We start from the raw sequence: 27,626 nt of genomic DNA on the forward strand, positions 1-27,626 counted from the left end.
GAATAGTCATGGTTATGATGTTTGACTATCGACTAGTCATGATTTTGATGTTTGACTATCGACTAGTCATGGTGGTGATGTTTGACTATCGACTAGTCATGGTTATGATGTTTGACTATCGACTAGTCATGGTGGTGATGTTTGACTATCGACTAGTCATGGTGGTGATGTTTGACTACCGACTAGTCATGGTTATGATGTTTGACTATCGACTAGTCATGGTGGTGATGTTTGACTATCGACTAGCCATGGTTATGATGTTTGACTATCGACTAGTCATGGTGATGATGTTTGACTATCGACTAGTCATGGTGGTGATGTTTGACTATCGACTAGTCATGGTGATGATGTTTGACTATCGACTAGTCATGGTGGTGATGTTTGACTACAATCTGGCGATGATTATGATTTCTTACTAGTGACTAGTCATGGTGGTGATGTTTGACTATCGACTAGTCATGGTGGTGATGTTTGACTATCGACTAGCCATAGTGGTGATGTTTGACTATCGACTAGTCATGGTGATGATGTTTGACTATCGACTAGTCATGGTGGTGATGTTTGACTACAATCTGCTGGCGATGATTATGATTTCTTACTAGTGACTATTCATGGTGGTGATGTTTGACTATCGACTAGTCATGATGGTGATGTTTGACTATCGACTAGTCATGGCGGTGATGTTTGACTATCGACTAGTCATGGAGGTGCTGTTTGACTATCGACTAGTCATGGCTATGATGTTTCACTATCGACTAGTCATGGTGGTGATGTTTGACTATCGACTAGTCATGGTGGTGATGTTTGACTATCGACTAGTCATGGTGGTGATGTTTGACTATCGACTAGTCACGGTGGTGATGTTTGACTATCGACTAGTCATGGTGGTGATGTTTGACTATCGACTAGTCATGGTGGTGATGTTTGACTATCGACTAGTCATGGTGGTGATGTTTGACTATCGACTAGTCATGGTGATGATGTTTGACTATCGACTAGTCATGGTGGTGATGTTTGACTATCGACAAGTCATGGTGGTGATGTTTGACTATCGATTAGCCATGGTGATGATGTTTGACTATCGACTAGTCATGGTGGTGATGTTTGACTGTCGACTAGTCATGGTGATGATGTTTGACTATCGACTAGTCACGGTGGTGATGTTTGACTATCGACTAGTCATGGTGGTGATGTTTGACTATCGACTAGTCATGGTGGTGATGTTTGACTATCGACTAGTCATGTTGGTGATGTTTTACTATCGACTAGTCATGGTGATGATGTTTGACTATCGACTAGTCATGGTGGTGATGTTTGACTACCGACTAGTCATGGTTATGATGTTTGACTATCGACTAGTCATGGTGGTAATGTTTGACTATCGACTAGTCATGGCGATGATGTTTGACTATCGACCAGTCATGGTGCTGATGTTTGACTATCGAATAGTCATGGTTATGATGTTTGACTATCGACTAGTCATGATTTTGATGTTTGACTATCGACTAGTCATGGTGGTGATGTTTGACTATCGACTAGTCATGGTTATGATGTTTGACTATCGACTAGTCATGGTGGTGATGTTTGACTATCGACTAGTCATGGTGGTGATGTTTGACTACCGACTAGTCATGGTTATGATGTTTGACTATCGACTAGTCATGGTGGTGATGTTTGACTATCGACTAGCCATGGTTATGATGTTTGACTATCGACTAGTCATGGTGATGATGTTTGACTATCGACTAGTCATGGTGGTGATGTTTGACTATCGACTAGTCATGGTGGTGATGTTTGACTATCGACTAGTCATGGTGATGATGTTTGACTATCGACTAGTCATGGTGGTGATGTTTGACTACAATCTGGCGATGATTATGATTTCTTACTAGTGACTAGTCATGGTGGTGATGTTTGACTATCGACTAGTCATGATGGTGATGTTTGACTATCGACTAGTCATGGCGGTGATGTTTGACTATCGACTAGTCATGGAGGTGATGTTTGACTACAAACTGGCGATGATTATGATGTTTAACTAGTGACTAGTCCTGGTTATCATATTCGACTATCGACTGAGGCAGATTGCAGATTCGACCGCATAAATTTTATAATTCATGACAAATTTTTACACAAGATAGTTAATTAGCTCAAGGACAAACAGACAAAATAACACGAAACTGGATATAATTAAAGCGATACATTAAAGCTGTTTAGTTACACTAGGTTATTAAAATTTAATGCATTAAGTTATGAAATTCATGTCGAAAACACTAAATTAGTCTTTGTTATTAGTTAATCTCATTACTCCAATATGTAGACAGAGTCATGAAGCCTAATTGATCTTGAATCTTGAGAAAATTTTCAATGAAGAAAATTTGAAAAATAGTAGATTTAATTAGTCCGTTATTCTTATTATTCTCGCCTAACTCTGGGCCTATTACAATTGTGACGGGGTTTATTGAGATCAACATCAACTATTGTCTGGTCATTTCCAGTCGTCTACACTCCAAAAATTAGTTAAAAATTGAGCTTTTAAAATCTATAATAAAAACATTCTCTTTATTCTGACTAGCTCAAATATTGACAAAATTTGAATACCGAGTTTTTCTGTATCGGAACGGCAATTGAGCTTTTGCTACAATTTGCGCCCATTTTTGTCCAATGATTACAAAAAAGCAGTCATGGGAAACCTGCACCTACTAAATGATGCCTTCCTGCAAGCAAACTAAATGAAACTTAATTTCCAACTCAGAAGTAACTATTGCAGTCTTTGGGGAGCCCTGTGGACGCATCTGTTTTTTGTCAATGGCTGAGCTTAAGTTGGCTGTATACTGTTTCTTCAAATGTTATTTGCAGCTGATGAATAGATGGAATAATCAAGCAGCAGTAAAAAAAAATAGTCGGATTAGAAGATTTTTTGGTTTGGGGAAGCCAATTTCTGGCGAAAAAATTACGTAGCAAATTTTTGTATCTTTTTTAATCAGGAAGAATGTCTTTCTTGTGTAATGCTTTTCCTTAATCGTGATATTTTTGTAGAAAACTGAACCACCGTTCTGAACCACCGTAGAAAACAGAAAAATGATTGCAGTGACTGTTGAGTACCAGACTGTACGGGCTGCGAGACGAAGTAAAGACAAAGTTTTTTCAATGAAAAGTTGACGTTTTTCTAGTCACCAGATATTTTTGCAACCTTTAACAAGAGGAGGCTTGGATTGAAATTATTATTGCCGAATTAATACATTTTTCGCCCACAATACTGTTTCAAACATTGATCAACTTCCAAACAAATATGTTTAAATTTTGTGAGTATGGATAGAGGCACTGTGCCAGAAAAAAAATCCATTGCTTTATTTGATCAAGGAAATTAGTTTGCGCTCTATTGTTTGACACTCTGGATTAAAGAAGCATTTTGCAAAGTGCAAGTTATTTTTTTCCAAAAAATCACAGATTAAACTGGTTAAATTGATACTAATGCTGATAACAATAAATTGAAAAACATTATTAAAATGCCACGATACAGAAAAAAACGTAGAACAAAACGGACCAAGAGACAACTTCCCCGTCACAAGCTTGAGTGAAAAAAAAATTAAAACGACGACCCTAACACGTTTCACGCGATATCATCTTAAAAGACCTAAAGCTATGTCTGGTCAACTTTAAAGATCATATAACCTCTACGCAGTTTGCACAATTTTTTTCCAGAATTTAAATAGGTTAAAACTTCAGTCAGCAGTAAGGAAAATTAGCTATTTCGTTACACTAGGTCATTAAAGTTATTGCATTAAGTTATGAAATTCTTGTCAAAAACACTAAATTAGACTTATTAATTATTTAATCTCAATACTCCGCTATGAAGACAGAGTCAAGAAACCTAATTGATCTTGAGAAATTTTTTAATGGAGAAAATTTGAACCATAGTTGATTTTAATTAGTCCGGTATTCGTATTATTTTTGCCTAACTCTGGGCTTATTACAATAGTGACGGGGTTTGTTGAGGTCAACATCAATTATTGTTCGGTCAATTTCAGTTGTCTACACTCCAAAAGTTAGTTAAAGATTGAGCCTTTAAAATTTATTTTAAAAACATTCTCTACATTCTGACTAGCTCAATTTTTGACAAAATTTAAACACCTTTTTTTCGTATCGAAACGGCAATTGATCTATTACTTCAAATTTTGTCCATTGTTGGTCCGATGATTGCAAAGAAAAAGTCATAGGCAATCCTGAACCTGCTAAATGATGCCTTCCTGCTAGCAAATTGAATGAAACTTAAATTCCAACTCAGAAGTAATTTTTGCAGCTTTTGGGGAGCCCTGTGAACGCATCAGTTTTTTTTGTCAAGGCCGAACTTAAGTTGGCTGTATTCTGTTTCTTCAATTGTTGTTTGCAGCGGATGAATAGATGGAATATTCAAGCAGCAGTAAAAAAAATCTAGTCTGATTAGAAAATTTTTAGTATGGGGTAAAAAATATGTGGAGAAGAATTTACGCAGCATTTTCTTTGTACCTTTTATAACCAGGAAAAAAAGGCAATCCTTTTTTTCAATTGTATTCAATTTTGTAGAAACCGAAGCAATAAAGTGATGCAACGATTGTTGAGTACCAAATCGTACGGGCTGCGAAATTAAGTAGAGCCAAAGTTTTAGTTATAAAAAGGTTGACGTTTTTCTTGTCATCGGAGTTTTTTGCACTTTTCAACGAGAAAAGGCATGGATTTGAGTTCAAATTGTCGAATGAATAAATTTTTTGCCCACAATACTGTTTCAAACATTGATCAATTTCCAAACAAATATGGTCAATTTTCTGAAGTCTTGATAGAGGGCGCTGTGTCAGAAAAAAATTCACTGCTGTATGTGATCAAAGAAACTAGTTTGCGCTCTAATTTTTGACACTCTGGATTAAAGAAGCATTTTGCAAAATGGAAACTATTTTTTTCTCCCAACAAATTGATTAAACTGATTAAAATGATACTGTTGATAACAAAAATTGAAAAACATTATTAAAGTGCACCGATACAGGCAAAGCGTAGAAAAAACCTGACCAAGAGACAACTTCCCCATCACCAGCTTGTTTGAAAAAAAAAGAAGGATTCCGGCGACGATCATAACACGTTACATGCGATATCATCTTAAAAGACCTAAAGTTCTATCTGTTTGGTCAACATTAAAACTCATACTACCTGTACGCAGTTTGCGCAATTTTTTTGCAGAAGATAAATAGGTTAAAATTTCAATCAGTAGTACGAAAAATTAGCAGAGAGTTTCTGATTAGAAATTTTTCGTTGTAACAAAAAGATTGTTGAAACAAAAAACTGCTCCAACCATTCTCTGTCTTTTTTGAGCAAGTTTGTCGTTTTTCTTGATCAAAATTTTTTTTATTTAGCATAAATTTTGTAGAAAACCGAAGCAATAAATTAAAAAATTTCTTTTAATCGCAATATTTTTAAAAATTGCATAAAGTCGGATTAAGTCAATTCTAGTAAAATGCCAACTAGAAGAAGAAAAAAACAATCTAATATTTCTCAAGTTTAGGTCATTTACCTCATAAGATCCACGTTACCACTCATTAGTGTGTTCCAAACGCACGTGACCTCTGATCAGTGCGTTCTAAACGCAAGTGAACACTCATCAGTGTGTTCCAAACGCAAGTGACCTCTGATCAGTGCGTTCTAAAGGCAAGTGACCTCTGATCAGTGCGTTCTAAAGGTAAGTGATCTCTGATCAGTGCGTTCCACACGCAAGTGACCTCTCATCAGTGTGTTCCAAACACACGTGACCTCTCATCAGTATGTTCCAAACGCAAGTGACCTCTGATCAGTGCGCTCCAAACGCAAGTGACCTCTGATCAATGCATTCTAAAGGCAAGTGACCTCTGATCAATGCATTCTAAAGGCAAGTGACCTCTGATCAGTGCGTTCCAAACGCAAGTGACCTCTGATCAGTGCGTTCTAAACGCAAATGACCTCTCATCAGTGTGTTCCAAACGCAGGTGACCTCTGATCAGTGAGTTCTAAAGGCAAATGACCTCTGATCATTGCGTTCCAAACGCAAGTCACCTTTGATGAGTGTGTTCCAAACGCAAGTCACCTCTGATCAGTGTGTTCCAAACGCAAGCGACCTCTGATCAGTGCGTTCTAAATGCAATTGACCTCTGATTAGTGTATTCCAAACGCAAGTCACCTCTGATCAGTGTGTTCCAAACGCAAGTGACCTCTGATCAGTGTGTTCCAAACGCACGTGACTTCTCATCAGTGTGTTCCAAACGCAAGTGACCTCTAATCATGTGTTCCAAACGCAAGTGACCTCTGATCAGTGTGTTATAAAGGCAAGTGACCTCTCATCAGTGCGTTACACACGCAAGTGACCTCTCATCAGTGTGTTTCAAACGCACGTGACCTTTCATTAGTGTGATCCAAACGCAAGTCACCTCTGATCAGTGTATTCCAAACGCAAGTGACCTCTGATCAGTGTGTTATAAACGCAAATGAACTCTCATCAGTGTGTTCCAAACGCAATTGACCTCTGATCAGTGTGTTCCAAACGCAAGCCACCTCTGGTCAGTATGCTCCAAACTTAAGTGACCTCTCATCAAAGCGTTACACACGCAAGTGACCTCTCATCAGTGTGTTCCAAACGCACGTGACCTCTCATCAGTGTGTTCCAAACGCAAGTCATCTCTGATCAGTGTGTTCCAAACGCAAGTGACCTCTGATCAGTGCGTTCTAAAGGCAAATGACCTCTCATCAGTGTGTTCCAAACGCACGTGACCTCTGATCAGTGCGTTCTAAACGCAAGTGAACTCTCATCAGTGTGTTCTAAACACAATTGACCTCTGATCAGTGTTTTCCAAACGCAAGCCACCTCTGATCAGTGTGTTCCAAACGCAAGCCACCTCTGATCAATGTGCTCCAAACGCAAGTGACCTCTCATCAGTGCGTTACACACGCAAGTGACCTCTCATCAGTGCGTTACACGCGCAAGTGACCTCTGATCATTGCGTTCTAAAGGCAAGTGACCTCTCATCAGTGTGTTCCAAACGCACGTGACCTCTCATCAGTGTGTTCCAAACGCAAGTCACCTCTGATCAGTGTGTTCCAAACGCAAGTGACCTCGGATCAGTGCGTTCTAAAGAAAAGTGACCTCTCATCAGTGTGTTCCAAACGCACGTGACCTCTCATCAGTGTGTTCCAAACGCACGTGACGTCTGATCAGTGTGTTACAAAGGCAAGTGACCTCTGATCAGTGTGTTCCAAGCGCAAGTGACCTCTGATCAGTGCGTTACACACGCAAGTGACCTCTGATCAGTGCGTTCTAAAGGCAAGTGACCTCTGATCAGTGTGTTCCAAACGCATGTGACCTCTCATCAGTGTGTTCCAAACGCAAGTCACCTCTGATCAGTGTGTTCCAAACGCAAGTGAACTCTGATCAGTGCGTTCTAAAGAAAAGTGACCTCTCATCAGTGTGTTCCAAACGCACGTGACCTCTCATCAGTGCGTTACACACGCAGCTGACCTCTGATCACTGCGTTCTAAAGGCAAGTGACCTCTCATCATTTTGTTCCAAACGCACGTGACCTCTCATCAGTGTGTTCCAAACGCAAGTCACCTCTGATCAGTGCGTTACACACGCAAGTCACCTCTGATCAGTGTGTTCCAAACGCAAGTGACCTCTGATCAGTGTGTTCCAAACGCAAGTGACCTCTGATCAGTGCGTTCTAAAGGCAAGTGACCTCTCATCATTTTGTTCCAAACGCACGTGACCTCTCATCAGTGTGTTCCAAACGCAAGTCACCTCTGATCAGTGCGTTACACACAAAAGTGACCTCTGATCTGTGCGTTCTAAAGGCAAGTGACCTCTCATCAGTGTAATCCAAACGCAAGTCACCTCTCATCAGTGTGTTCCAAACGCACGTGACGTCTGATCAGTGTGTTATAAAGGCAAGTGACCTCTGATCAGTGTGTTCCAAGCGCAAGTGACCTCTGACCAGTGCGTTCTAAAGGCAAGTGACCTCTCATCATTTTGTTCCAAACGCACGTGACCTCTCATCAGTGTGTTCCAAACGCAAGTCACCTCTGATCAGTGCGTTACACACGCAAGTCACCTCTGATCAGTGTGTTCCAAACGCAAGTGACCTCTGATCAGTGTGTTCCAAACGCAAGTGACCTCTGATCAGTGCGTTCTAAAGGCAAGTGACCTGTCATCATTTTGTTCCAAACGCACGTGACCTCTCATCAGTGTGTTCCAAACGCAAGTCACCTCTGATCAGTGCGTTACACACGCAAGTGACCTCTGATCAGTGCGTTCTAAAGGCAAGTGACCTCTGATCAGTGTATTCCAAACGCAAGTGACCTCTGATCATTGCGTTCTAAAGGCAAGTGACCTCTCATCATTTTGTTCCAAACGCACGTAACCTCTCATCAGTGTGTTCCGAACGCAATTCACCTCTGATCAGTGCGTTACACACGCAAGTGACCTCTGATCAGTGCGTTCTAAAGGCAAGTGACCTCTGATCAGTGTATTCCAAACGCAAGTGACCTCTGATCATTGCGTTCTAAAGGCAAGTGACCTCTCATCATTTTGTTCCAAACGCACGTAACCTCTCATCAGTGTGTTCCGAACGCAATTCACCTCTGATCAGTGCGTTACACACGCAAGTGACCTCTGATCAGTGCGTTCTAAAGGCAAGTGACCTCTGATCAGTGTATTCCAAACGCAAGTGACCTCTGATCATTGCGTTCTAAAGGCAAGTGACCTCTGATCAGTGTATTCCAAACGCAAGTGACCTCTGATCAGTGCGTTCTAAAGGCAAGTGACCTCTGATCAGTGTATTCCAAACGCAAGTGACCTCTGATCATTGCGTTCTAAAGGCAAGTGACCTCTCATCATTTTGTTCCAAACGCACGTAACCTCTCATCAGTGTGTTCCGAACGCAATTCACCTCTGATCAGTGCGTTACACACGCAAGTGACCTCTGATCAGTGCGTTCTAAAGGCAAGTGACCTCTGATCAGTGTATTCCAAACGCAAGTGACCTCTGATCATTGCGTTCTAAAGGCAAGTGACCTCTCATCATTTTGTTCCAAACGCACGTAACCTCTCATCAGTGTGTTCCGAACGCAATTCACCTCTGATCAGTGCGTTACACACGCAAGTGACCTCTGATCAGTGCGTTCTAAAGGCAAGTGACCTCTGATCAGTGTATTCCAAACGCAAGTCACCTCTGATCAGTGTGTTCCGAACGCAAGTGACCTCTGATCAGTGTGTTCCAAACGCAAGTGACCTCTGATCAGTGTGTTCCAAACGCAAGTGACCTCTGATCAGTGTGTTATAAAGGCAAGTGACCTCTCATCAGTGCGTTACACACGCAAGTGACCTCTCATCAGTGTGTTCCAAACGCACGTGACCTTTCATCAGTGTGATCCAAACGCAAGTCACCTCTGATCAGTGTACTCTAAACGCAAGTGACCTCTGATAAGTGTGTTATAAAGTCAATTGACCTCTGATCAGTGTGTTCCAAACGCAAGCCACCTCTGATCAGTGTGTTCCAAACGCAAGCCACCTCTGATCAATGTGCTCCAAACGCAAGTGACCTCTCATCAGTGCGTTACACACTCAAGTGACCTCTCATCAGTGCGTTACACACGCAAGTGACCTCTGATCATTGCGTTTTAAAGGCAAGTGACCTCTCATCAGTGTGTTCCAAACGCACGTGGCCTCTCATCAGTGTGTTCCAAACGCAAGTCACCTCTGATCAGTGTGTTCCAAACGCAAGTGCCCTCTGATCAGTGCGTTCTAAAGGCAAGTGACCTCTCATCAGTGTGTTCCAAACGCACGTGACGTCTGATCAGTGTGTTATAAAGGCAAGTGACCTCTGATCAGTGTGTTCCAAACGCAAGCCACCTCTGATCAGTGTGTTCCAAACGCAAGTGACCTCTTATCAGTGTGTTATAAAGGCAAGTGACCTCTGATCAGTGTGTTCCAAACGCAAGCCACCTCTGATCAGTGTCTTTCAAACGCACGTGACCTCTCATCAGTGTGTTCCAAACGCAAGTGACCTCTGATCAGTGCGTTCTAAAGGCAAGTGACCTCTCATCATTTTGTTCCAAACCCACGTGACCTCTCATCAGTGTGTTCCAAACGCAAGTCACATCTGATCAGTGCGTTACTCACGCAAGTGACCTCTGATCAGTGCGTTCCAAAGGCAAGTGACCTCTCATCAGTGCGTTACACACGCAAGTGGCCCTCATCAGTGTGTTCCAAACACACGTGACCTCTCATCTTTGTGTTCCAAACGCAAGTCACCTCCGATCAGTGTGTTCCAAACGCAAATAACCTCTGATCAGTGCGTTCTTAAGGCAAGTGACCTCTCATCAGTGTGTTTCAAACGCACGTGACCTCTCATCAGTGTGTTCCAAACGCAAGTCACCTCTGATCAGTGCGTTACACACGCAAGTGACCTCTGATCAGTGCGTTCTAAAGGCAAGTGACCTCTCATCAGTGCGTTACACACGCAAAAGGACGCTCATCAGTGTGTTCCAAACGCACGTGACCTCTCATCAGTGGGTTACACACGCAATTTACCTCTCATCAGCGCGTTACACACGCAAGTGACCTCTGATCAGTGTGCTCCAAACGCAAATGACCTCTCATCAGTGGGTTACACACGCAATTTACCTCTCATCAGTGCGTTACACACGCAAGTGACCGCTGATCAGTGCGTTAAACACGCAAGTCACCTCTGATCAGTGTGTTCCAAACGCAAGTGACCTCTCATCAGTGTGTTATAAAGGCAAGTGACCTCTGATCAGTGTGTTATAAAGGCAAGTGACCTCTGATCAGTGTGTTATAAAGGCAAGTGACCTCTGATCAGTGTGTTGTAAAGGCAAGTGACCTTTGATCAGTGTGTTATAAAGGTCAGTGACCTCTGATCAGTGTGTTATAAAGGCAAGTGACCTCTGATCAGTGCGTTCTAAAGGCAAGTGACTTCTCATCAGTTTGTTCCAAACGCACGTGACCTCTCATCAGTGTGTTATAAAGGCAAGTGACCTCTGATCAGTGTGTTATAAAGGCAAATGACCTCTGATTAGTGTGTTATAAAGGCAAATGACCTCTGATTAGTGTGTTATAAAGGCAAGTGACCTCTGATCAGTGTGTTATAAAGGCAAGTGACCTCTGATCAGTGTGATATAAATGCAAGTGACCTCTGATCAGTGTGTTATAAAGGCAAGTGACCTCTGATCAGTGTGTTATAAAGGCAAGTGACCTCTGATCAGTGTGTTGTAAAGGCAAGTGACCTTTGATCAGTGTGTTATAAAGGTCAGTGACCTCTGATCAGTGTGTTATAAAGGCAAGTGACCTCTGATCAGTGCGTTCTAAAGGCAGGTGACTTCTCATCAGTTTGTTCCAAACGCACGTGACCTCTCATCAGTGTGTTATAAAGGCAAGTGACCTCTGATCAGTGTGTTATAAAGGCAAATGACCTCTGATTAGTGTGTTATAAAGGCAAGTGACCTCTGATCAGTGTGTTATAAAGGCAAGTGACCTCTGATCAGTGTGTTATAAAGGCAAGTGACCTCTGATCAGTGTGTTATAAAGGCAAGTGACCTCTGATCAGTGTGTTATAGAGGCAAGTTACCTCTGATCAGTGTTTTATAAAGGCAAGTGACCTCTGATCAGTGTGTTATAAAGGCAAGTGACCTATGATCAATGTGTTATAAAGGCAAATGACCTCTGATTAGTGTGTTATAAAGGCAAGTGACCTCTGATCAGTGTGTTATAAAGGCAAGTGCCCTCTGATCAGTGTGTTATAAAGGCAAGTGACCTCTGATCAGTGTGTTATAAAGGCAAGTGACCTCTGATCAGTGTGTTATAAAGGCAAGTGACCTCTGATCAGTGTGTTATAAAGGCAAGTGACCTCTGATCAGTGTTTTATAAAGACAAGTGACCTCTCATCAGTGTGTTCCAAACGCAAGTCACCTCTGATCAGCGCGTTACACACGCAAGTGACCTCTGATCAGTGCGTTCTAAAGGCAAGTGACCTCTCATCAGTGCGTTACACACGCAAGTGACCTCTAATCAGTGTGTTCCAAACGAACGTGACCTCTCTTCAGTGTGTTCCAAACGCAAGTCACCTCTGATCAGTGTGCTCCAAACGCAAGTGACCTCTCATCAGTGCGTTACACACGCAAGTGACCTCTCATCAGTGCATTACACAAGTAAGTGACCTCTGATCAATGCGTTACACACGCAAGTCACCTCTGATCAGTGCGTTCTAAAGGCAAATGATTTCTCATCAGTGTGTTCCAAACGCACGTGACCTCTCATCAGTGTGTTCCAAACGCAAGTCATCTCTGATCAGTGTGCTCCAAACGCAAGTGACCTCTCATCAGTGCGTTACACATGCAAGTGACCTCTCATCAGTGCATTACGCACGCAAGTGACCTCTGATCAGTGCGTTACACACGCAAGTCACCTCTGATCAGTGTATTCCAAACGCAAGTGACCTCTGATCAGTGCGTTACACACGCAAGTCACCTCTGATCAGTGTGTTCCAAACGCAAGTGACCTCTGATCAGTGTGTTATAAAGGCAAGTGACCTCTCATCAGTGTGTTCCAAACGAACGTGACCTCTCATCAGTGTGTTCCAAACGCAAGTCACCTCTGATCAGTGTGCTCCAAGCGCAAGTGACCTCTCATCAGTGCGTTACACACGCAAGTGACCTCTCATCAATGCATTACACACGCAAGTGACCTCTGATCAGTGCGTTATACACGCAAGTCACCTCTGATCAGTGTGTTCCAAACGCAAGTGACCTCTGATCAGTGTGTTATAAAGGCAAGTGACCTCTCATGAGTGTGTTTCAAACGCAAGTCACCTCTGATCAGCGCGTTACACACGCAAGTGACCTCTGATCAGTGCGTTCTAAAGGCAAGTGACCTCTCATCAGTGCGTTAAACACACAAGTGACCTCTCATCAGTGTGTTCCAAACGAACGTGACCTCTCATCAGTGCGTTACACACGCAAGTGACCTCTCATCAGTGCATTACACACGCAAGTGACCTCTGATCAGTGCGTTACACTTGCAAGTCACCTCTGATCAGTGTGTTCCAAACGCAAGTCACCTCTGATCAGTGTGCTCCAAACGCAAGTGACCTCTCATCAGTGCGTTACACACGCAAGTGACCTCTCATCAGTGCATTACACATGCAAGTGACCTCTGATCAGTGCGTTACACACGCAAGTCACCTCTGATCAGTGTGTTCCAAACGCAAGTGACCTCTGATCAGTGTGTTATAAAGGCAAGTGACCTCTGATTAGTGTGTTATAAAGGCAAGTGACCTCTGATCAGTGTGTTATAAAGGCAAGTGACCTCTGATCAGTGTGTTATAAAAGCAAGTGACCTCTGATCAGTGTGTTATAAAGGCAAGTGACTTTTGATCAGTGTGTTATAAAGGCAAGTGACCTCTGATCAGTGTGTTATAAAGGCAAGTGACCTCTGATCAGTGTGTTATAAAGGCAAGTGACCTCTGATCAGTGTGTTATAAAGGCAAGTGACCTCTGATCAGTGTGTTATAAAGGCAAGTGACCTCTGATCAGTGTGTTATAAAGGCAAGTGACCTCTGATCAGTGTGTTATAAAAGCAAGTGACCTCTGATCAGTGTGTTATAAAGACAAGTGACCTCTGATTAGTGTGTTATAAAGGCAAGTGACCTCTGATCAGTTTGTTATAAAGGCAAGTGACCTCTGATCAGTGTGTTATAAGGCAAGTGACCTTTGATCAGTGTGTTATAAAGGCAAGTGACCTCTGATCAGTGTGTTATAAAGGCAAGTGACCTCTGATCAGTGTGTTATAAAGGCAAGTGACCTCTGATCAGTGTGTTATAAAGGCAAGTGACCTCTGATCAGTGTGTTACAAAAGCAAGTGACCTCTGATCAGTGTGTTATAAAGGCAAGTGACCTCTGATCAGTGTGTTATAAAGGCAAGTGACCTCTGATCAGTGTGTTATAAAGGCAAGTGACCTCTGATCAGTGTGTTATAAAGGCAAGTGACCTCTGATCAGTGTGCTATAAAGGCAAGTGACCTCTGATCAGTGTGTTATAAAGGCAAGTGACCTCTGATTAGTGTGTTATAAAGGCAAGTGACCTCTCATCAGTGCGTTACACACGCAAGTGACCTCTCATCAGTGTGTTCCAAACGAACGTGACCTCTGATCAGTGCGTTCTAAAGGCAAGTGACCTCTCATCAGTGTGTTCCAAACGCACGTGACCTCATCAGTGTGTTCCAAACGCAAGTCACCTCTGATCAGTGTGTTCCAAATGCAAGTGACCTCTGATCAGTGCGTTCTAAAGGCAAGTGACTTCTCATCAGTGTGTTCCAAACGCACGTGACCTCTCATCAGTGTGTTCCAAACTCAAGTCACCTCTGATCAGCGCGTTACACACGCAAGTGACCTCTGATCAGTGCGTTCTAAAGGCAAGTGACCTCTCATCAGTGCGTTACACACGCAAGTGACCTCTCATCAGTGTGTTCCAACTGAACGTGACCTCTCATCAGTGTGTTCCAAACGCAAGTCACCTCTGATCAGTGTGCTCCAAACGCAAGTGACCTCTCATCAGTGCGTTACACACGTAAGTGACCTCTGATCAGTGCGTTACACACGCAAGTCACCTCTGATCAGTGTGTTCCAAACGCAAGTGACCTCTGATCAGTGCGTTCTAAAGGCAAGTGACTTTTCATCAGTGTGTTCCAAACGCACGTGACCTCTCATCAGTGTGTTCCAAACGCAAGTCACCTCTGATCAGTGTGTTCCAAACGCAAGTGTTCTCTCATCAGTGCGTTACACATGCAAGTGACCTCTCATCAGTGCATTACGCACGCAAGTGACCTCTGATCAGTGCGTTACACACGCAAGTCACCTCTGATCAGTGTGTTCCAAACGCAAGTGACCTCTGATCAGTGTGTTATAAAGGCAAGTGACCTCTCATCAGTGTGTTCCAAACGAACGTGACCTCTCATCAGTGTGTTCCAAACGCAAGTCACCTCTGATCAGTGTGCTCCAAGCGCAAGTGACCTCTCATCAGTGCGTTACACACGCAAGTGACCCCTCATCAATGCATTACACACGCAAGTGACCTCTGATCAGTGCGTTACACACGCAAGTGACCTCTGATCAGTGTGTTATAAAGGCAAGTGACCTCTCATGAGTGTGTTTCAAACGCAAGTCACCTCTGATCAGCGCGTTACACACGCAAGTGACCTCTGATCAGTGCGTTCTAAAGGCAAGTGACCTCTCATCAGTGCGTTAAACACGCAAGTGACCTCTCATCAGTGTGTTCCAAACGAACGTGACCTCTCATCAGTGTGTTCCAAAAGCAAGTCACCTCTGATCAGTGTGCTCCAAACGCAAGCGACCTCTCATCAGTGCGTTACACACGCAAGTGACCTCTCATCAGTGCATTACACACGCAAGCGACCTCTGATCAGTGCGTTACACACGCAAGTCACCTCTGATCAGTTTGTTCCAAATGCAAGTGACCTCTGATCAGTGTGTTATAAAGGCAAGTGACCTCTGATTAGTGTGTTATAAAGGCAAGTGACCTCTGATCAGTGTGATATAAAGGCAAGTGACCTCTGATCAGTGTGTTATAAAGGCAAGTGACCTCTGATCAGTGTGTTATAAAGGCAAGTGACCTCTGATCAGTGTGTTATAAAGGCAAGTGACCTCTGATCAGTGTGTTATAAAGGCAAGTGACCTCTGATCAGTGTGTTATAAAGGCAAGTGACCTCTGATCAGTTTGTTATAAAAGCAAGTGACCTCTGATCAGTGTGTTATAAAGGCAAGTGACCTCTGATTAGTGTGTTATAAAGGCAAGTGAGCTCTGATCAGTTTGTTATAAAGGCAAGTGACCTCTGATCATTGTGTTATAAGGCAAGTGACCTTTGATCAGTGTGTTATAAAGGCAAGTGACCTCTGATCAGTGTGTTATAAAGGCAAGTGACCTCTGATCAGTGTGTTATAAAGGCAAGTGACCTCTGATCAGTGTGTAATAAAGGCAGGTGACCTCTGATCAGTGTGTTATAAAGGCAAGTGACCTCTGATCAGTGTGTTATAAAGGCAAGTGACCTCTGATCAGTGTGTTATAAAGGCAAGTGACCTCTGATCAGTGTGTTATAAAGGCAAGTGACCTCTGAGCAGTGTGTTATAAAGGCAAGTGACCTCTGATCAGTGTGCTATAAAGGCAAGTGACCTCTGATCAGTGTGTTATAAAAGCAAGTGACCTCTGATTAGTGTGTTATAAAGGCGAGTGACCTCTGATCAGTGTGTTTTAAGGCAAGTGACCTCTGATCAGTGTGTTATAAAGGCAAGTGACCTCTGATCAGTGTGTTATAAAGGCAATTGACCTCTGATCAGTGTGTTATAAAGGCAAGTGACCTCTGATCAGTTTGTTATAAAGGCAAGTGACCTCTGATCAGTGTGTTATAAGGCAAGTGACATCTGATCAGTGTGTTATAAAGGCAAGTGACCTCTGATCAGTGTGTTATGAAGGCAAGTGACCTCTGATCAGTGTGTTATAAAGGCAAGTGACCTCTGATCAGTGTGTTATAAAGGCAAGTGACCTCTGATCAGTGTGTTATAAAGGCAAGTGACCTCTCATCAGTGCGTTCCAAACGCAAGTGACCTCCGATCAGATTAACGTGAGATTTAAACTTTGTGCCGCTCGAACGGCTTTCGGACCAACCTCTGATCAGACCATCCCAAACTGAAGTTCCAGACCGTTTCCCTGTGTTGGTGCAAACCCCTGCAAAGACTTTGACGCGCTTTAAGACTTTTGCAGGCCACGTTATCAAGATTAATGGAGGTCACTTCGATCCGGGCCCACAGTTTTGATTATGCTTTTAACGTGTCTCGTGGCTTGTTACCAGTTATGTAAAGAGGAAAACATAGTTAACAATACTTACCATGGGAAACTCAATGAGCAGCTTTGAGTTGATCAACTTCACAGTTTTGGCCTCTCTCAGCAATTCGTAATAAGTGTTATTGAAATTCTCACTCATTCTTGTGAGAAGACCGAATTTATGCTGAAAACGTATATTCATTTCAGAACTGTCCCCCTACCGGTAAAATTTAACCCTTCAGAATTTACAGGTTGTTGTTTTTACGCCTGTGTGCATAACATATACAATTATATTAGTGCAAAAACATTGAAATATAAGTTTTAATAAATATTTGAAAAAACATATTAAACTTTATATTTTAATGTTTTTACACCCAGATAATCGTATATATAACTTATAATGGCTCTTAATAAAACTTTTTTATTCACAGGGGGAGCAGTTCTTTTTATTTCCGAAGGAGAAACAGGAAATTTCTCTGAGATGGTTGGAGTTGAAAAAATTATGCCCAATCTTCTTCGAACAAAATTACTGAAAATTTTTAACTTCAGGCAAGTTAAGACAAAGATGTTTTTGTATTCTTAATCAAAACAAACATAGCTTTTATTTTTGTCAATAATTTGTCTTGTAATCATTCATAACATTTCAAATCAGCGTGAGGCGACATTTTTCCGCACAATGACAAAAAGTCAGTCTCGTGTCTATGATTATTTTGTCTTTCAAAAACAGTATGTCAGCATTCACACTTTTTAAAGTAGTTCAAGTCGTTCAAGTCGTTGATGTTTCTTGTGTTTATCATGATTGGGATCTTTTCCGTTCGTTACCTCTCCACCCCCGCTTAAAATTAGCACCCCCCCCCCCCATTGGACCTAGGCATACTTCTACATGATGTTTCACTTTGTGATTGCAAGTAATATTTAACGAGGGGGGTGCATAGCTTGCAAGGGATGCAAAGGGAAAAGATTCCAATGATAGATTCCAAGAAATGATATGAGTCAACATTACAAGTTACACTACAATTTCTCATAAAATTACAGCTGTATAATATTATGAGATCTTGTAGAGAGAGAAACATAGACTGACAAGTCCTGAAACAGAAACCAAAGAGCTGAAAGGAAAACTTACTTTGAGCCGCAGATCAAAGAGGTGCAAAAAAGAGTTTTTCATTTCGCGTTTGGTTAGTGAAAAAACCGTTTAAGAGAGCTTACCTAACTTGACTCATTTGTTAGAAAACTTAAACGACTGAAATTAACCCCTATATCACATCGGTTTAATTCATGTTCTATTTTTTTTGTTTAAACAATTAAATTGAAAATATAACCCAAGGGTTAAATATTACAAGTTTAAAATTATATAAACAAAATTAGTACAATGTTAAAAATCAAAATTAGTGGTTCCGTTTTTTAAAGGTAAAAGTAATTTTTGAAGCCACCAACGTTTCTTTCCAACGGTACAAGTTTGAATTGTTGGAGCAGATGCTGTTTTAACATGCGATTAAACTTTGAGCGTGATCTGATTGAACAGCGAAACAGTCGAAAAACGATTGTAACAAAATCAAAAGCAAACTGACTTTTATATAAACACGTTGCACTCTCAACATTTAATCGAAAACGTCCCAGTGAAAGCAAACATTTGATAGAGATTAACAAATAAATAGTTGAGGTTTTTGCATTATGGCCTTGTTTCAATACAGTCAATTGATATCTTCCATAAAGGTAAAATATCACAGAATTGGAACTCTTGAAAACTAGAAAACGAAGAAGGAATGCGCTTAGCGATAGATGATTATGACTGATTCTGTTTTGTATAAGAAGCATTAAGTCATCCCAGCTAACCAATTTACTTTTAATAAAGGGCTTGCAGTAAGTGAGCTCGAGCCTAGCTCGTTGTGAGTCCGTGTTGGTATAATTGTAAGTATTATATAATGAATGTCTTGCAACAGTTTTCGTTAACTGTAATTTGCCACCAAAATTGAACTCAATTTTGTTTTGAGTACTCGTTGATCGTTTCGTCAGCATACCCCAGTCTAGATCTGGAGCTACGAAAAGACATCCTAGTACCAGTTAGGTGGGGGAGGGGTAAAATTGAAATAAATTACATGGTCGGTAAAACTAATTAAAGTCGAGGCTAATTCTTTCTCGACTTTAGGGCTTCCCATAAGTCCTGCCATTTTTTTCATGGGTTGAAAAAACATCTTTTCATAGGTACTTTGGGTCAATCAGGGTCTTTTCAATGTTATCTTGGTTCGAGCATGGTTTTTTCATGGGTAGAGCAAAAGTGCCTTTTTGCAAATTGGGACTTTTCTTCAATTTTTTTCTGCTTTTAAACATGCAGAAGTAGCACCAGAGCAGCGCAATTTAAAAAAAAAACAGTTGAAAATCTGCCAAAAGACTTAACAATTTTTGGGTTTCTTAAGAAAAAGCATTTATCGAAGCTAGGCTATATTGCCACAATAGTTGTTTGAATGAAACGGGTTAGTTTAGTTTGTTGTGGTCATCTTCCCATTGGCCATGATGAAAAGTGGGGTTATTCATTTACCCATCCAGTTTTAAATCATCATTATTAATAAAATGATGCAGATTTTTGATAGATTGTCGGTTCTTCTAAGTCCCAAAAAATGAATGAGCATGCATGCTGGCTAAATTATATGCAATAGTTAGCAATAAAATTGCACGTAACTTTTTTATTGTTCCCTGACACGTTTTTCAGCCGAATTCCAGGTCACATTTTACTAAGTCACGAACTAAGTTTTCTTACGGTTAGTAGTCTGAAAACATTCTTTCACACGCAATTACTAGTTCTCTCCTGAAACCGTAATAGCGACCAATGTGACTCTGCATACTTATTGTTTTAGCTTGTAATATGTTTGTCGATTTACTCTGAAAACAGAGTCGATTCTAAATATGTAGGTTGCGTCGGGTTATGTTTAGCTTTTTTCATTCTTAGTGATAAAACAAAAGTATTTGTTTATTGTTGCAGTTTTTAAGTTTTTCGCAGTGTATAAAACATATTTCATTCATGTTTTTTGGGGACAGATTAGTAGTTTATGTGGCTATAGAATGCAATTTTTTTGTGCTTTTACCTACAAGATGCTTAAAAATAAGATACGTTTCTTTGTTTGATTCGCTATGTTTGAGTATTCATATTACTGTTTTTGCTGCTACGGTACCGTTTACCGTTTAAAAACAAGACATCGCCTTGCAAAGTGTTAATTTTTTTGCGTAATATTTCTCGATGAGTCTATCACTCCTACTCACAACCATTTTTAAAGATCAAAGTTATATTCGTGTGTTGTGTACACATATTTGACAGCAAGAGAAATGGAATCAAATTGGCTTTAAGTCAACATCCGTTGCGTTCATTCACGATGGTTTTTTGAGCAAATGAAAAAAAATAGCGACAAGAATTCGTGACTATTACCCACGCCCACTATAAAAATTCTCTACATGTCACTTTTGTTCAGGTTTACATTATCTAATGATTAAAATATCGTCAATATCGTTCAAAATGATAGCAAGCCTTCATTTTCTCTTTCAATACTAATTTTTGATTAGAAAGATAACTGGCAGCTTTACAAGTACCCATCTCAGAGGTCACAAAAACTTTGAAATCTGGTCGTAAATAGTTATTAATACACTTCTAGCGAAAAAGTTATATGCTGATTAAGTTTACAAAACAGTGGACAATGTTTAGTTTACCCGTGAGTACATGTGACAAAATTCATCAACTTTTTTCCTAGTTAAAGTGCCAATTTTCCATCGTGAATAAAAAAGCTGCAGTGTCTGAGAATTTGTGACAAGTTATTGTCATTGTTGTCCACAAAATACCAAAACGGTCCCAAAACTATCAAATTACTCTTTTGTAACGTAATGATGGAAAAATATAAATCAAAATTTGACCCGTCGCAAAAGATTGATGCCGAGTAATCTGAGAGATGGGTTAATGGAAACACATTGTAACGGATTCAGTACTGCCTTCATCATTAGCACTTGCATTTATAGGCGTGTTAATACTTTGACGATCAAGAACTTACATATTTTCTAAAACTGGAGCGGCGATTAAATTGTGACCAAGATAATCTCTCTCAATATTCAAGAAATTACAAACCATTTCAAATTTGCAAAAATCCAGAATCCAGTCGGAGATTGCGTTTTTCTCTTCGTTTCGTGGTCACTGTTGGTATAGAAATCTTCAAAATTACAAATTTTCTTGGTTTCAGTCGTAAAATTGACAAATAAAACCTAGTTTCCCTGAGCAAGAGTAATCATTTAGCCCATTTTTATAATTGCCGACGACTCCACAGCTTTCTGATCCATCGACGTCATTGGGCTCATCAATTGCCCATAAACCTTCAGGAATCTTTCGCAATATGCCAGAAGCATATATCCAGGTATCACTGCTCATCATGTCACCAAGGTCTTTCGTCACAATCTCTTTTTTCGCAATTCCTACCCATCTCCAGCCTGTTAAGACAATATTATTCACCCATAGGCTTTTAACTACCCAGGCCGATATTAACGGTCATTCACCAATATTTACAGGGTCTGACCTAATTGAATGTCTCTCAAATGCTGATTGTACAAGTAATTTTTATACAGCGTTTGGAAATTCAAATCTAATCTAATCTAAAATAATTTTACAATAACTTGCCTTTGATGTTAAAATGTCGGTATATCAGTGTGAGCTCCTCGGCTGATTTTGGCTCATAAAGTTTGCCTCCGCTAAAAATAAAATACTCATTTACAGCAGGCAAGTTTTCATCCAGTATTTATGATATTTTTTCTGAAGCGGAACTTGAAACACCGTGAGAAGTGTTATGAATCCCGATTTCATGGTAAAATGATGACCGAAAGAAACATGCAGCAAATTACCCACCTGTTTAAATAGCTATATTTTGGATACAAACATTGCATTATGTTAGGTAAGTGTCCTTGAGATTAGGGAGGTAGAAGATTCTGGAGGACGTGGGTTTAAAAAGTTTGTGTCTTTCCATTGTAGCCCCCCACACCAACACGAAAGTTTGGGTAGGGGGGGGGGGGGGGGTTATACGTTGTGTGAGCACAGACCTTGGGGGAGGGTTATAACGAGACATTACGTCTCCAAAGTTAAAATTTGGTTAAGTAAGTATACGCGATTTTGTGAGTATTATCCGCGCCTATGTTTTAATATGTTTTAAGACAGTTGGAGATACTAGTTCAAAATCAATCAAAATTGGACATATCCATCACAATTATCCACAATGCTTAAAAATTTGCAATCGTGGAAATTATGTCGGAATTTTGACACAATAGTCCGCGTAATGTTGTCACAATTATGCACACGCGAATTTATTCGAACGGAAACTAATTCTGCGTTTGTAAATTGTTTATCTCAATCCGTCTTATTAACTGTTTCGACTACCACAGGTTACTTATCATCATTTAAGTGACAAATTGATATAATAAATAAAAAAAATGGATGAAAGTCCCCCGGTAACTGTTCGTGAACACTGCTTCATTCAAATGCTTATAATAGCTTCGGAATTTTGTAACTCGAGTCCGCGTCTCACCGTCACAATTATTCGCAAATCAAATTTTAATCAAAACATGGATAATTGTGACGAATGAATTTCACATATCTTCGCTTAAGGCAAAAGGCTGTAAAAAAAGTTTTTTTGGCAAAGTAGTGAACCCAAAAAAATGTTGCAAAAAGAATTAAACGTTCTTTCCAACCTTTCCTTACAAGCTTTTTTAGCTTGGTTCCAGGTCAGTTTTGTGTTGTCATTAGAAAAACATTTCGTCACGAGACTGAAGCCGTTCTTTGGGCAACTGCCAATGATTGGCACACCAAAAAATAAAATTGAACTAATCAAAGTTTGGTACACGGTTATTAAAAACATTTTTTAGTTCTTATGAAGTTAGACTTAGTTTCCCGAATTTTTAAAGAAAATTTTACAACTGCTTTTGAAGAGGTTTAGTTGCATTAATAGATATTGAGAAGCAATTTGCCTCCTACATTAGATCTAACATTAGCCTCCCGCCATTTGTTAAGACTTCATCTACATAAAAAGTCATGATGATTTGTAAGAGCTAAAAAAGAAATCCAGGAAGAGTGGTGAAATTGATACTGTTCAAAATATAAAAAATCGGATCTATTCTGTTTTGCCCCTCCCCCAGTGTTTTTTATGACCCCCAGTTACAAATTCTATATTGTTATATAGCAGGTTACTACTTAAGAAAATAGCCCGTGTGCCTGGGGGTCATAAAAAATTTATGCAAACTAAGCTTGGGGGGGGACAGAATAGATCTAAAAAATCAACAACAGATAAAAGCTAATTGGTCGATGACAAGAGTAGGCTGTCATATTCTGCACTAAGGATTTAATTTCATCTGCTATGGATTTTTTTACATAGTCTAAACAATGTATGCCATAAAAGCTCCCTCAGGAACTGAAAAGCATTTCAAAGACTCTTGAATCTTTTACTTTTACTTGCATATTATTATGTTATCTGTATAGATAAGTTGAAGCGCAACTATAGTATATAAAATAATTCGGATCTATTCTGTTTTGCCCCCTTCCCCCTGTATTTTACGCCCCCAGTTACAAATTCAGTTTATCTCTTTTGCCCCCCATCGGGGGGGGGGGGGGAGGGGGGTCAAAACAGAATTGATCCAATGTAAACAGCAATGGGCCTGACAACTTTTATTTCATATAGAAAAATTTCTTGAATACTATAAAATATAATTAGTATTACAATTAGTTAAAATGTAACAATTCAGTTATAAAAGATAAATATTAGAGCAGGAAAATTTATCATATTTTTCTTTTAGTTTTGTTTAAAATAACGGCACAAAAATAGAATCAGCGACAGACTGTGACAGTATGGAATGAAAAAAATATGAACGTATAATAGTCTGGAAAAGTTTCCAAACTTCCGTTTCCGTTTTGTCTGTAGAACTTGCCAGAAACTTATTAGATGACCCTCCAGCCAGGTTATGACAAATTTAATCTCCAGTTCTTACAATTTAACCGCATTTTGTACAAAAATGCAAAAATTGCAATTTCGTAGATATTAGGCATCCCCAAATCTTGTCTAGCGGTCCTCAGTATGGTTTTTCCTTAGCGTATTTCTACCGTTGTCTTGATTTATGACTATTTGGTTTTTATTAAAAACAATTCGCGAAAGCTCTATACAAAAATGCTAAAGTGTCTGAAGTTTAATTTGCTATGTTACAATTTTTTTAAAAAACGAGCTGTCGTTCGCTATCAAATGGCATTTGAGGTTGACTTGAGAACAGAATAAGCTATTATGTGATACTGCAATAAGCACCTGCAACTCCTGTGGGTTAATTAAGCATACAGTTTTCGTTTTTGAAAGTCCCTCTGGCGCATTTATATTGCTTGCAGTTCAAAATTAAAATGCTAATAAAGTGAAAATAACTAAAATAAAGTGTGTTATTGAAAAGCTCTTGCAACTTCTGCATTTGTATTGCCTGCAATTGAAAGGCTAAAATGCTAATAAAATGAAAATAACTAAAATGAAGTGTCCTACAGAAAACTTTGTCATTTATGTTGCTAGCATTTGAAAAATTAAAATGAAAATAAAATGAAACTAACTGAAACAAAGTCTGCCATTTAAAAAATCTTACAACTTCAGCATTTATATTGCCTGTAATTGGAAGGCTAAGATGCTAATAAAGTGAAAATTACTAAAATTTAGTGTGCTATTGAAAAAGTCTTACAACTTCAGCATTTTTTTAATTCAATTGAACAGCTAAAATAACAAAAAAAACAACTAAAATTAAGTGTGCTGTAGAAAAAAAATAAAACTTTGGCATTTATGTCGCTAGCAGTTGAAAAATTCAAATGAAAAAAAAATTAAACTAAATAAAATGAAGTCTGCCATTTAAAAAATTTTACAACTTCAGAATTATTATGGCCTGCAATTGAAAGGCTAAAATGCCAATAAAATGAAAATAGCTAAAATTAAATGTGCTATTGAAAAATCTTACAAATTCAGAATTTAAATTGACTGCAATTGAGAGACTAAAATGCTAATAAATTGAAAAAATAACTAAATTGAAGTGTGCTTTTGAAAAATTTTCCTTATTTCAGCGATTATATTGCCTGTAGTAGAAAAATAATTATGCTAAAAACAAGACAAATAAAATGAATTGGTTCCAGAAAAGATAAACCTTTAGCTTTTATGCTGCAAGCAGTTGAAACATTAAAATGACAATAAAATGAAAATAACTAAAATAAAGTGCGCTATTGAAAATAATATTACAACTTAAGCGTTTATATTGCCAGCACATGAAAAACTAAAATGCAATTAAAGTGAAAGCAACTAAAACGAAGTTTGTTTTTGACTAAATCTTACATCTTTTTAAATTTCGGCCATTTGGTTGTTTATAGATGCTATGTGTTATTTGCAGACAAAACTTATACTGCGTAACTTATTTGTTGTCTGAATAAAGCACTACAAAGGCGTGATTTAAAATAATTGATATTTAGTATTCATTTTATTTTCAATTAAGTTTTTGATTACATTTTGCGTCGATGATTTCTTTCATGAGAACAAAATAGTTTTTCTTAAAATTATTGTAAGCATTTGTTTTTTGGAGAAAATTTTACCAATTTCGTGTTGTTAAAAGCAGCAACCCATTTTGTTTGACATTTTTTTTTCAGTTCGTTTTTGTTATACTGAAGGGTTAAAAGTGGTTTCAAACAAAATGCTTAGTTTTCTATTCTTATTTTAGTTACAGAAACTTCCAGTCTGCACATAACAGAAGCGGTCAATCTGAGCAACGCAGGATATTTTATGCGACAAAAAGATTCAAACAGCAAAAAAATGGCCGAAGTATCAGAGAAACATAAGTGTTTTCAGTGTTTGTTTCATTGCAAAACGTGCAACTGCAGCTCCGATGAAGCATCATCAGTGAAAGAACTTCTCTGTGAAGTTTGCATATCTTCACACGTCATACGAAGTCATGTGATAACTGACGATAAGGGAAACGAGCCCCTGGTTTGCCAAGAACACAAAATGCTGGAACAAGAATATTGCCGGACATGTGATACAACTTTCTGCTGGAAATGTAACAATAAGCACAGCAAACACGAATTCGACACAATCGCTAAAGGGGCATCCGATCTGCGAAGCGAAGTTTTTGAGTTGTTGACCGAACTACAAGATCAAGAAGAACTATTGCGGACAAAGAAAGACGAGATTACCGAAATGATTGAAAAAAACAAAAGAAAAGTGTCAAGTCTTCCTCAATTAATAGAAACGGAAGTAGAAAGAATTCGAAAGACCTGCTTAGCGGTAATTGGTGAGAACTGTGAGATGGCTAGCAATAATTTTGAAAATGTTACACAATTGGTTGATGAAACAGTTGTGATGCAGAAGAAATTACGAATTCTCCTGGCTTCTTCAAATGTCCACTTTTTGAAAAACTTTGCAAAGACGAGAAATCAAGTTTTTGAGAACCATGTTGCTGTGGAGGAGATGGTAGAAAGGAGTGAAATAGGTCCCGAAATAGACTGTCAGATGAAAAATATCAGTACTATGTTTGACGATTTTGAGGAAGATCTGAAAAAATTGATTAAGTCCACGCAAAAGATTCAAAAGTTTCCGATATCAAAAAACCACCACAGCAAATTAAATGAATTCATTTTGATTGGTCCCCGCGAGACTGTTTACGGGATTGTTGTTTCGGATGGCCTGCTTCGTATCGACCATGCAGATGCAGAAAGAATAGGACGGTCAGATTTTGAGTTGAAGTGGCTTTCGAAGAGAATGTTGAGCGATGTTTCATTTTTTATGTGTTGGGAAAACCTTTCGATAGAATTTTGCTGATTACTGATACAAATTAGCAATATGCAATTGAAATAGAAGCTGAATTCAAGTTTTATCAGGTCTCTCCTCCTCCCCATGAGTATCTTTTGTGTCCATATTCGTATTCCAACTATGGAAAAATTGATTGGTTGTTACTGGGATGAAAAATCAAAGTTGATCAAATTCACTCACACACAGATCAATTCGCAATTGAGTGTGAAAAACTTCCCGCAGTGAGGCAAAAAGATATGTGTCATACCACCACGCTTCTTTTCATAACACAAGACAACTCTGTAATATTTGCAGATGCGCGCAATCACGATTATTGGGCTCTACCTGTCGAAATTAGCGGGGAAAAAATCAGTAATACAACTACATACTCTAGTTTGATTATAATTTGGTGCTGTGAAGATGAATGTGCTTTTGTCAGTACTCGGAGTTCAGGCGAATTCACCACTCATAAAAAGTACAAATTGGACACAAGTTCACACTTCACTCACATTAACGCAGATGGATCGAATATAAAACTACTGCCTGGATGGAAAAACGCGTCTGGAGAGTACGATCCATTCTTGTTCATGCCTGTTTAATGATATATATTCTGCTGGAAATGTAACAATAAGCACAGCAAACACGAATTCGACACAATCGCTAAAGGGGCATCCGATCTGCGAAGCGAAGTTTTTGACTTGTTGACCGAACTACAAGATCAAGAAGAACTATTGCGGACAAAGAAAGACGAGATTACCGAAATGATTGAAAAATACAAAAGAAAAGTGTCAAGTCTTCCTCAATTAATAGAAACGGAAGTAGAAAGAATTCGAAAGACCTGCTTAGCGGTAATTGGTGAGAACTGTGAGATGGCTAGCAATAATTTTGAAAATGTTACACAATTGGTTGATGAAACAGTTGAGAT

The 27,626-nt window shown here is 39.4% G+C and overlaps 1 protein-coding gene across 1 annotated transcript; it reads right to left on the reverse strand.

Annotated features, from left to right (window-relative positions):
• Positions 1-21,072: 21,072 nt before the first annotated feature.
• Positions 21,073-22,867, reverse strand: LOC142338696 (CD209 antigen-like protein A). Its single transcript, XM_075388567.1, has 3 exons — positions 22,608-22,867; positions 21,547-21,617; positions 21,073-21,359 (listed from the first exon to the last, which is right to left on the reverse strand). Exons 1-3 carry the CDS (start codon positions 22,772-22,774, stop codon positions 21,112-21,114), a joined length of 486 nt encoding a protein of 161 aa, XP_075244682.1. The 5' UTR covers positions 22,775-22,867; the 3' UTR covers positions 21,073-21,111.
• Positions 22,868-27,626: the final 4,759 nt, after the last annotated feature.

The sequence above is a fragment of the Convolutriloba macropyga genome, chromosome 4, assembly GCF_964194025.1.
Source record: "Convolutriloba macropyga chromosome 4, txConMacr16.3, whole genome shotgun sequence".
Lineage (NCBI taxonomy): Eukaryota > Metazoa > Xenacoelomorpha > Acoela > Convolutidae > Convolutriloba > Convolutriloba macropyga.

Coding starts and splice junctions, on each gene's coding strand:
- LOC142338696 (XM_075388567.1), bottom strand. CDS start 22,774: ATGTTTTTAATAACCGTGTACCAAACTTTGATTAGTTCAATTTTATTT. Junction 21,618..22,607: donor AAAAAAGCTTGTAAGGAAAG/GTTGGAAAGAAC, acceptor TTTTATTTTTAG/CGGAGGCAAACTTTATGAGC. Junction 21,360..21,546: donor CCGACATTTTAACATCAAAG/GCAAGTTATTGT, acceptor TTGTCTTAACAG/GCTGGAGATGGGTAGGAATT.